The 12,362-nt window shown below is 37.0% G+C and overlaps 1 protein-coding gene across 8 annotated transcripts in view; it reads right to left on the bottom strand.

Moving 5' to 3' along the window:
- Positions 1 to 4,944: 4,944 nt before the first annotated feature.
- ZNF148 (zinc finger protein 148) overlaps positions 4,945 to 12,362 on the bottom strand; it is a 159,823-nt gene continuing 152,405 nt past the window's right edge. For all 8 annotated transcript variants that reach the window (XM_059687594.1, XM_059687595.1, XM_059687591.1 and 5 more), the window contains one exon: positions 4,945 to 12,203. In XM_059687594.1, coding sequence (XP_059543577.1) covers positions 10,611 to 12,203 — 1,593 coding nt within the window. In that variant the 3' untranslated portion in view covers positions 4,945 to 10,610. The remainder of the gene's footprint in view (positions 12,204 to 12,362) is intronic.

Raw genomic sequence — 12,362 nt, 5'->3', positions numbered from 1 at the left:
TGTTGACTCTGGGAGTTTGCCTCCTGACGAGAGAAAGGCCTTCTCCCTCCATCAGCCAGCTGGCAGCTGGCGTGAGGACCTGGTGGGACTAGAAAACATGATGCAGAGAGAAGCTGATGGGCAAGGTCCAGTGTGTTTTAAGGATGACTGTGGCAGTCTTACTGGACTGTGACAACGGTGCAATTCGCATCCAGCGTGTGCTTAAATATCATAGCAAAGACCCGACGAGAGACCTTCAAGAGTCTCGATGAGAGAAGTTAGGTTTGGATTTGAGTCCTGTTCTTCCTCTCCACTCTGTGACCTTGTCCACGGTCCTTAATGTGCCTGAGCCTGTCTCCTCATTCGTAGCATGGAGTTAGTGATAAGACCTGCCAAGCCCACCTGGCAGAGTTGCTAGGAACATTCTAAAATTTTGCTGGGGGTTGAAATCCCGCTCAGCTCTGTTGTTTTCATAATCCACCACCTTTCCCCGAATTTGAAACACACATGGCAGTTTTCTGGTCCCACTGCTGCTGTCGCAGAGCCTCAAACTCCCTAGCAGTGCTTCTCTATGGCACCGGCATGCTCTCTGCGGCCATGGTTTAACTGAGAGGGCCTGGATGCTCCCTCTAAACCAGTGGTTCTCAACCTTGGCTGCACATTAGAATCACCTGGGAATCTTTTTAAAATCCTGATTTCCGGGCCTCATCCTCTGGAAATTCTATTTCTTTGTTACTAATGTTGTGGCCCCACCCCATCACAAAGAAACAGAATTTCTGGAGGATGAGGCCCAGAAATCAGGATTTTAAAAAGATTCCCAGGTGATTCTAATGTGCAGCCAAGGTTGAGAACCACTGCACCATAGTCACCAATGATTTCATCTCTAAGCACTGTGCCCAACACTGACACACCATGGGCAGCAAGACAGCTCTGGATGGCGGGAAATCAAATTTTCACACGAATAAGCAGATTATTACAAACAGACGTCTGTGCTGGGAAGAAGCTGTACAGGGTGGTCCAAGACTCTGAAAGGGTGGTGTAGGGGTGGGGGGAGTGCAGAGGGGAGGAAGTGATGCTGGGGCTGAAATCTGGGGTGGGGAGATTAATAGGTAAGGAGTAGAGAAGAAATAGTCTTTGTGGCCGAAGGGAGTGAAAACAGTTCAGTAACGAGAACAGAGGATGATAGGTTCACTGTGGGCAGCAGACAACCGTGCAGGGCCAAGTAAGGAGTGGAGTGTTTATCCAAATAGCGACTGAGAAACCTCGAAGGGTTTTTGCATAGCTATTACCTAGAAAAAGGACTGGAGGCATCCAGAGCTGATGTTCAGAAGAAACTTGCAGCAAGAAGCCCGGAGGAGACATGAGGGTGACTTGGTCTGTGGTAGTAACAGGAGGGAGAGTTTGAAAGAATTTGAGAGACAGTCACAAGCGCTGACCCCCCATGAGTTGCCAATCTGATTGGTGGGATCACAGAACACTTACTGAGCCACATCCGGCAGTGAGCAAGGTCATTTGCCATTAATAGGCCACACATGTGGACGTGGCTGTCTGCTTTTCCTTTTCTTTGTTCTGTGCACCTGGGGTGGGAAGGGGCTGACGGCATCCTGCCTTGACTCACTCCTCTCCAAATACTGAGATGCACTCATTTCTCTGCAGCCCGGGGCAGGGAAGGTGCCTGGGGAAGGAGCTGGCGCTAGAAGCCTGTAGTCCTGGCACATGCTCTGGCCCACTGCCACACAAGGTTTGGGAAACAGGTCTAGCACATAGTAACACCGGTTTCCCACTAGCCATTGGTCATTGTGTTTCTTGGGAATTGTGTTTAGAAATCTGAGGTTGAAAGCAGAAACCCAGTATTTCCAGGTTGCCCGATTATAACACCATTTTAATCCCAACAAACCTCCAGCCCCATTTCTAATACCTGCACTGTTGAGGCCTTCCCCCACATGACATTGCTCATTCATTCATACCTGCTTATGTGTGATTCTGTAAAAAAACTGCCCTCCAGCAACTTACACACAAATTCAGGAGTTTTCCAATCTTCTCCCCATGAACAGCCAGTTTAAAATTTTCCTGAACTACCGATACTAAAAAACCCCCGAACATTTAAGATAAACCCAACCTGCATGAGACTGGGCATCACATACCATTAGTCATTTCCCTTTGGAGTCTACCTGCTATAGACCACACAATCATTCAGGGAAAATAAAACGGTGAGAGCAAGTAACAGAGAAATGGAAAAAGAAAAACACAGGAGAAAAAGGTGAGTGAGTAGGCCCACCACACCCCTTCCTCCTGCCTGGGGAGCTGGCTGCTGCCCCCCAACCTCCCGGCTCAGGCCTGTGCTTCCGCCTTGTGGGCAGCCAAGTTCCTGCTCACGACTAACCCATAGCTTGGGGTTAAGTTCAATATATTCTTACTTGTGTGGGATGGTCCTTCTGCCTTTGTTCTGACAAGTCTACAACATTTTTTCCTCATTCACTGTATCATTTTCCAGAATGTTCCAACCCTTCCATGGCCTCTGATAATGGAATCATAAATTTATAAAGTTCTTGTCACTGCCACTTCACTAACAGTTACTCCTTGCTGGTCATTTAAATCCAGACACACAAACCCCTCTCCTATCTTGCTCAGTCTTTTGAATGATGTCAGCAAGTTAGGTTTAAATCTTATCCTAAGTTTGGTATTTTAACTGGGAATGATTTTTAACAATGTTCTCTATTTCCACTGTTTTGGTCTACATATTTTTTCTCTTTTGTTATGTTTTCTAGAAAACTATCCTAAAATAAGTACTACTACTACTTACCCATTGGTTGACGAATGAGATATAAATTACTCAGCACAGCACCCAACATCTTAGCACTCAATATTTGCTTTAATAATCTCAAGTACAATAATGCATCCTGCAATTGCCATAATTATAAACACCTTTCAGATCAAGATGCTCGTAGCCTCAACCATCTATTTGCATATATTACAATGCTCATTACTAAGTGATCAATGCTGAACTAATACTATGCCCCAGCAAATAAGGATTCAAATCAATAGAAAACACAACTACTGTCACAGGTAATCTATTTCATTGGTCCCCTTCGCCACCTTGACACAGTCATCAACTTCAAAAAAATCTGTTTTTACTCCGCACCCGAGGATCTTTTTTTCCATTGATTTTTCAGAGCGTGGAAGGGAGGGGTAGAGACTGTGAGAGAGACACATCGATTGGTGGCCTCCTGGAGGTGTCATGACCAGGGTCAGGGACTGAGCCTGAAACCGAGGTCTGTTCCCTTGACCATAATCAAACCTGTGACCCAGTCTGTGGGCTGACACTCTAACCACCGAGCCAAACTCTCACAATCTTATTAAGAATGGGAGAAGCTAAGAAAAATTAGAAAAGTTTCAACTTTAAAAAGTTCACTCTTTTGTGTAAATGGATAAATAAGGGTGAAATGTTTTCTATTTATAATTCAAGTCCATTTTTAAACTCATTTTCCTAGTAGTTCGAGAACCACTTTGAAAATGTCCTTCGCATTTACAGTAGCACATTTTACATTCCGACTCTTACACAAATGCATACATATCTGCTTAAGGGTACGTGTAAAATGTTTTACTATAAATGTCCTTTTAAGGACATTTGAAAGTGACAAAGAACTGAAATTATGATCCAAATTTTACCTTTCGTTCACTTAAACTTTTCCACTTCATTGATTCACTATCCATCAAGTAGGTATGATTTACCCTAACACCTTATCAAGTTTGGGGGTGGGGGGACGACGAGGGGGAAGAACAGCCAGTACTCTAAAAAAAATTTGAAGTCCTATACGAACATATAGACACACACACACACACACACACACACACACACACACACACATACACACAAACATATAGCCATAAAAATCTTTATACTTCTTTTGAGTGAGACTGACAACACACTAATTCAAGTGACTTCATTTTTTTCTTGTAACGTTCAGAAGGTGGGAGAAATACCAGGTAGAGTATCTCCTGACCTGCCTCCCTGTTCCTAACCATTCAAGAAAAACTGGCATGGAGGGAATGGATTAGTAGACTGTCAGTGGTGTTATTCTGCATAATTGGCCAAAGCACCATGTAGATAAAACCCGGGTCATAGGATTAACCTTTGCAAAGGCCAATTAGTTTATATTTGTCCCAAGGACTGTACTCCTGACTGCAGACAACTTTCTAACAATGCGTTCTGCTGGTCACATGATAGGGGACTCGATAAAAATGGAACTACCTTCACCAATGTGAATAATAATCCCATATATGATATGGTAATAGAATCATATCTGTGAAGAAAAAATCACATTGGTTCTTAGCTATATGTTAAACATTTCAAGTCTAAAATATTGAATAAAAATCTTATCTGTAAAGAAAAAAGATCACATATATTATGGTGTCAAACACACTTCAGCTTAAAATATTGGACGACGGTACAGCTGACTCCTGCATTTGAACTACCCAACAGCATCTACACAAAGCTACTGTAAAGGCTCTGCTAATTGTTACCCAATTTGTGTAACAAACTGTTAATTCTATAAACATCTTTTCTCTTCATATCAATCTATATACTAGAATTTTTAAATATTTACCATTAGTTATTTGGTTCAGAATGTTATGAAATTATTCATAAAACTGTATTCTGTATTTTTTTTTATTTTTCAAACAGCCAGTGTCCACATTTAAAATGCAGAATTTGCAAATATAAATTAGTCTAATAATTCAATTAAAAATAAAACAAAACAATTTCCTTTAGCATCACAATACATAAAAGGGTATTATAAACTCTAAATGGCAAGGTTAACTATATGACAATGCCAGAAGCTGTGAAACTCATTAAACCTCTTAATGAATAGGTCAGTTTAAAGAACATTTTTATGTTCCCAAGATTATGCATGAAAAAAGATTTCATGTAGTATAGAGGCTCAGCAATTCATTCATGGCATAATGTGAGGTCAAGCAAGATTTTATTTTTACAATAACAATAAAAAATACATTTAAACAAAAAAGCCCTCCCAATTGTTTAAAAACAATTCTAATTGGAGGGTAAAATATATTTTAAAATATATTGACTTACCGAATTTCAATTGTCAGGCTGCTGACTACTGATATGAAAGTTTGTATTTAAAAATATCACAAATATCTTTTTAACAGTGAAAATTTCAATGTGATAAGATTCATTGCAAAGCAATTTTCACCTGAGTAGATTTTGAAATTTAGTGCGCTCATGTATTTGGGGGAAGGAAAGATCCATTTGTATCAGATAATAAGTTTATAGTTGATTCTTTCACATTTATTTCACAGAGCGTCAAAAGAAACATTTGCTGTGACTTTCCTAGGACACATGATACCTCCCTTTTCCCTGTAAATTTGTTCTGGCATTTTACGAATTCTCAGTATCCATATTTCCATTTAGTTACCCATTCGAGCATAGCAACTCAGTTCATTCAGTTTTATACAACAATGTCTATATTATGTACATGTTTAATTATCAACAGGAAATAGAAAATAAAAATTTACAGTGATTGAGAAAGGGTCAGAAAATGAGATAGGAATAGTAATACTGTATAATCAGAATATCCTATTATCCTACTAGTTTCAATGACAGGGTTTTCCCGTTATTAGTTGAAATACAAAGAAGGCATAGGGGATCCCAGGAAAATAACACTATATCAGAAAATTCAACGTGCTTCACCATCAGGATTTCCATCACACATTTAATTTCTTCTGTACAATTGTTATAAACTTGTTTTTCTCTTCAAAATCATTAGATTTCCAGGTTAAATTCAGCACTACACAGTATGCCCTTTAAGTAAAATGAGGTTACCTGCTTTATTTGGATACCAAGTTCCCTTCCAGACAGCATTAAAATGAAGACAAGACTACACAGATAAAATCCAGTATAATTCAAATCCAACAATGAAAAATTTCCCCCATATTGTTGCAAAATTCTTTCTACTGAAATGCTCTGCTACAATAAAAAGCATACATTACATATAAAAGATACCAGTGTACTAAAAAGTGACAGAAGTGAACTAGCAAATCCTTCAAAGCACATTTATATAAATGACTAGCATTTAAAAACATTTCTCCTATAAAATGTAGGTCATATACATTTAAAAATTGGCGGTTTTATTTCTAAAGCAGTGATGTGTGTGTTCAAATAGTTAGCTGTTCTGTACAGTATAATATCTACTGAATTCAAACTACAATAGGTTTGTCTTCCTTTGTTATTTAAGTTGAATAAGTTCATCTGATCAGCTGAGAAATCAAGCTTGAAAAATAAGTATCTAAAAATCAAAGTAGAAAGTTTAGAATTATTGAAATGTAGATATGAAATATGAAGAGAACTATTTCACAATGGAGCTGAAGTCACCTCAAAACTTATGGGCTTGAATCTAAAACAGAAAAACAAATATTAAAATTCAAAGCAAACCACGTTAGGTAGCAGTACAGAAGCAGGGAAAAAAAAATGCAACACACCCCCTTCCTTCAGTGTGATGGGCACTAAGTTTTGCGGTCTTCCTCCATCTTGCAGAAGAGTGGTAAGGCCATTCAATGCTTAGTGAAAGTGAGTACAGATGAAGTCAGATTTAGCCTGTCTCCCCTGCAACTTCAATTATGCTGTGTAAACAGTGTTATGTTCCAATAGGAGGAACAATGGAATTTGTTTATAAAAACTGATTAAAGATAATCATTATTAAATGAAATAAGGATAATCAATAACTCTGAAATGTTTTTTAGAACTTTCCTGATGCTACTTGTAAAGTTAGCACTGCTATGTATTATTGCTTACATACAGTACAACATCATATGCCTTCTAACATAAAGAGTACTGTGATTTGTTTGTACATATTTACAGATTCTTAAAAACAAGCTGTAAAAACATTACATACTTTCAGACAATACAAATTAGCACATTGGTACTCACTTCAAAACAAATGGAATGCATAACATTAATAAACATCATAAAGGAAGACACATAAAAGTCCTTGATTGTCAAGACACGTTTATATATAAACTCTAACTGTGCAGAATTAAAGATTCAATCATAGGTACATCCTTATTTGATGAACCATATTTACAGCATGGTATTGCATAAAAAAATAAAATAATGTTTACAGGGTTTTACTTTTTTATCCATTGGATTAAAGAAAGCAACAAACATAACAAGAAATGTTTGTCTGCTTTAGTTTGTTTCCTACCAAAGTTTAAGTGAATAAAGGAAACATACGGTTTTTATTTGCAGAAGATAGCAAAAACAACTGGAAAATTATTTCCCTGAAATAAAGTAATTTGAAACGGAAAAAGTTTAAATTAAATTGCAGAGTCAAAAAGTTTCTCACTGATTATAATAGTGCTTCAAGTAAATATACTGTGAAAAAACGAGTTCTAGTTTAAAACGTTCTACGTCTAAGAAATGTAGTAGTATAGTAATGCCTACTTTTAAAGTTTCCCGGCGTTTGTTTTTGTTTTTAAACAGCCCTTTAAAAGCCCAAATTAATAAAATGAAACAAGTGGCAAAAGATCTAACCTAGCTGGCACTTCACGTTTCTCTCACCTGTGGAAATGAAAACCTCCCCTGAGCACAGCCTTTAGCCTTTCTCTCCAAGAGAAAAGGACCCGACCACTGACAGTCCTCAGCCAGAGCTAAAAGGATAGATTTTATGGCATCAACTAGAAAACTTGCAGGTAGGTCCAAAATAGCTACTCAAATAGTCTGAACCAAACGAAATGAGTGCAATAAGTTTAAAAAAAAAACACACAAAATACTTTTAGAATATGTGCAAGAGATATTACCTCATCTAATGCAATCTGTTTCCAATCTTCAAATGCAGGTCCTAAGTGAAAAAGCACCTCATTCACACTGACCAAAGGTTGGAGGGTGTAAAAGCACGTTTCAAAAGAACAATTTGCTCACTGAAAGTAATGAGAAACACAAATTGCAAAAGGATATCTCATATCCTCGATATTCTGATTTAAAGCAGCACAAAAGGCTACTTGCTTTCTCTGCTAATTGCCCAGATAAAAATTAAGTAACTTTCTAAACCAAATTGGGAAACCCACAATGTTGAGATGTTTACCATGTGATAATAGGACAAGGTAACTGGTAGGCATTCAGAATTTCACAGTAAGAGAATAACTATATTAAAGTCAGTCAGTTATGCCAAGTATCACTTATTGCAAAAATGTTTATAATGTGGTAGAAATGTCTGCCATTATACAGAGTTAAAGATATGTGTTGAACACAGGAATGCAAAACCTGAAATTCTGCTTGCTTAACTCCCATTTTCAAAGGCCTTTCTTCGTTAGCTTACCCTAACTGCTGAGCAGTAGAGTCACATTCTAAAAACTGTGCTGCTGTTAAAACAAACTAACAAAAATCTTTATACTGCACCAAGAAGTACATCAAGTTCTCAATAGATCAAAAATTTGATCAGGCTCAAAAAATAACTCAGGAAATAAATGCCTACTATCACAAAGCAGTCCTGTAAGAAAAAGACCAATCCTATCTAGGGAGAGCAGTTCCATTTGCACCATCTCACCTGAATGAAGCTTCCCTGCGACTGTGATGTGCAACACAACACACACCATTTTTAAGTCAATAATGGCAGAACATTTTAAATATCTACTTCAAAGAAGTCTTGAAAAATCTGCCAGCAAAGAAAGCTGACAAGTGGAAAAATGAGTATTTCAAGCAAAGCTTAATAACCAAAGTGTAGAGGAAACCACATTAAAGATAATTTATAGTCCTTATTATAAAAACACCAATATGTTCAAAATAACTGAAAATATATTTATGGTGGATATTTCTTTGTTCCCTTTCTTTATGAGAACAGTCTTGGGATATTAAATAGAAGAAAAATAATTTAAATGTATAACATTCTATACTGAAACAAAGACTACAGACCTATAGGGCCAATATAAAAGTTAAAATGGAAATTAACAATAAAGTTTCATTTTCCAAGGCTATTAATTTTAGATTATCATTGGTACTCTATCAGTATGTGCATTATGACAAAGATGGCTACTGGTACTATGTCAGTATGTGGGTTATGCAAAGATGGCGAAAACTTCTTTAAAGAAAATGAAAAGTTGGAACAAATAGGGTAATAGAATCTATAAAACTAATGTTATTTTCCAAAAATTAAAACTGTCCAAAGTGTAACTCAAACCATCATTCTTCAGAAAAGTATATATGTATATATAAAAGCACTATTTATTGTACCATGCTGTATTATTTTAAGACAAAGTATTAAAAATAAAACATTCGTAGTATAAGGATAAAGTCTGTAGTTTATTTAGATTTTGAAATGCAACAAAAAGTTTCCGATCACTCATCTAGCTGAAAAAGAAACTGTAGTTACTAGAATTAGTAAACACTTTTGGTTTGTAAAATAATAATGAACAGTGTTCATTAAAAATTAACTCAAGATAAAATAAGCAATTAAAATGCCCATTTCTTTAGTTCCTCTGGATACTGTTTAATTATCCAATCTATAAAGATTCTAGAGAGAAGAGGATTAAACCAAGTTTTACAGTTCCAAAGATACCCAATTTCCTTTTATTGCCAAAAATTAAAATTGTCAATTATGAGATGATTATGACACAACCATATCAAACCTAAAAATCTAAATCTTTTTTTATTTTGAGAAATCAAAAATACCAAATAGATTCTAAGTGCTCTATGTTAACTGAAGTGTATATGTAAAGTAAAATACAATTAAGTTTTAAAACGTGGAATATACATTTGTATAAGCATTATGTTCTTGGGAATGTAATCTACAGAATATCTTCTTACTAAAACTTCAAAATCTTGATACCTGCACATGAAAAATCATAAAAAATATCTAGGTACAACTGTACAAAGAAACTGACACCAATATGCATACTTCCATAGAAGTGAATGCTTAAAACATTATGTATTTTGGTAAAACTTTTGAAAGTATGCATATTTTAAAAGTAACTAGGCTTTTAAATAGTGGAGTCTTAGACTATCAGATTTTTATTACTTTTTTCCTTAAAAAAAAAAAACCAACAACATGTCAATATAATGCAAAATAAAAATCAAGGGTATATGGCATGTCATTCTTTTTAAAAGGGTGGTTTCCTGGTTTCTTTTTCCCCCACAGGACACACTAATTTATTTACGCCATAATCTCTTGACATTTAAACGTTTGAGTTCACTCTGTAAAGTATAATCAAATTCCCTGCTGAAGTGCAATGACTATGCTGAAAAACTTAAACAGTATGAGTAAATTTCACACAATTACTAATCTCCTAAGAATGTACAATGTTATCAGGAAACAATTGTGCGAAAGTCTTTTTTTTTTTTCCTTTTAAATGTGGTGTAGGTGGAATAGCAAGTTTCTGATCTAAAACAAGTAATGCATTGCTTCTATAAAGGTGACAACATGTAAGGCAGTTCAAAGAATGCTGACTAACCAAACAAAACAGTTATTGGTTTATCTTGCTATTCATATCAGCTTAACTTGTTATACCGCATTGCTCTTAAATCTGTACAGCACTCCATTTTACACAGAGTAACCCCACTCTTGATTATTCTGTTCTAAAGTGCCAGTATTATTTACACACTTTTTTTTTTTTTTTTTTTTTTAGCCAAAAGTCTGGCCAGTTGTGGCATCAGGTGAGGATGTCATCCCAGCTCTATCATTTACATTCACCAAGGGAAATTCTGGAAATTCAGCACTTGTCCCTGGTCCCCGAAGGTTCACCTGTCCATTGGCAGTGCTAAATTGAGTAGCTATTCCAGCTCTTGATCCGTGATATGGAGCACGGAAGGGCTGTTCAAAGGAGCTCATTTGGTAAGCTTGGTGGACAGGCTGAGCCTCAGCTTTCTTCTGAGAAGTCACTTGATCCAAAAAGTCCTGTGTTGATGTGGCAGAAGCATGGTTTGTCTCATCACCTGAAAAGGGAAACGAGTGCTGTGAATCACCAACTATTAGTCCAAAGTGGGACTTATCTGGAGTTGTTCTTAGTGGAGAATTCATTCCTGATCGAAAGCTATTGATGGGCATGGCTGCATAGACTTGCTTGTCTATGGAAGAGAATGCTGGCTGACTTGGAAGGGTCTGGTTATCAGTCACAAAGTTAAGGCTCGGGCTATTCAAATAGGCATCATTTTGGCTAGTTCTGTCCAAAGCCTGCTGCAGAAACTTTGAATATTCCTGCAACATGTTGGCTTTATCTGATGAGGATGCTTGGGAGCTTGATCCAACATTCTCTGACTGGGTGACCTCAGGTACTTCTGAAGAATTTATTGATATGCTAGAAGTCACTTCTGTGTCCGAAACACTGAATGATATCTCATGCTGTCCATTAGCTTTATGGGAATAATGATCCAAAAGGGTCTGTAGTACCTCATCCGGAATAACGTTTTTGTCATGATTACTCTTAATCTCCACATTCAGTGCCTGTGTATCTAATATGGATGCTGTGGTACTTTCATCGATGACACTTGCCACAGCTGCTTGTGTTACAGAAGGCTGAGAGGCAATGGTACCCACATTCAGCGCATACTCCCTACTACTGTTACTTGCTGCTTGAAGGTATCGCTTCTTCTTCAAAAACTGCATGGCATCATCATAATTAGTGCTGCTATGCACAGGTTTACTGGGACCCTCTTGTAAATTATCAACCTGATCAATGTCAGCATTGCCCTCAGAGTCCAGTAAAGCTTGTTTATCCACAAGTTCAAAGGCATACTTTGAAACTTTGCTCTCCTCATATGTGGATAATGGTGAAATTGTTTGGTTTTGCTCCAGTGGCTGTTTCAGGCTTCTCTTACTGTTAATTTTTTTGAGAACCAACTTCGGTGGATGTATTTCTCCTGATGCATCTTCTAAGTGCGACCCCCCAGCGGAAGAATGTGGCATTTCCACAGCATACTCTGCTACCATGTACTCGTCTTTCACTTTAGCACTTGAAGAATAAAGAGGCAAGTAATCGTTTTTGTCTTTCTTCAGATCAGATTTGTCCAAAGCACCCTCTTTGTCCAGCCCAGATTTTTTCTCAGTTTTCTGCCTTTTCTTTTTTGGCAGTGAGTTATCTTTCGGTGATGTTGAAAAGCCAGAATCTTCCTCAGATGTCAGAAGGCCACCTTTGATAGCACATCTGTTCAGTTTTTTGTCATGATTTTCATGGCACATACGTTTATGTTTCAATACACGATCTGTTCTGGAAAAATACTGTTGAATTCAGAGTTTGGTAGTGAGTTTTTTGTTTTAGTTTGTGTTTTTGGCCAACCAAGAAAAGAAAAGAAAAGAAAAAAGCAATTAATATAAAGATAGACGTAAGTATATTAATACAAGCAATTCCAAACTAATTTTGCTGAGCCAATCATCTAT

The sequence above is a fragment of the Myotis daubentonii genome, chromosome 3, assembly GCF_963259705.1.
Source record: "Myotis daubentonii chromosome 3, mMyoDau2.1, whole genome shotgun sequence".
Lineage (NCBI taxonomy): Eukaryota > Metazoa > Chordata > Mammalia > Chiroptera > Vespertilionidae > Myotis > Myotis daubentonii.
Note: the sequence above shows the minus strand (reverse complement) of the source record. Positions and strands in the feature narration are given on the sequence as shown.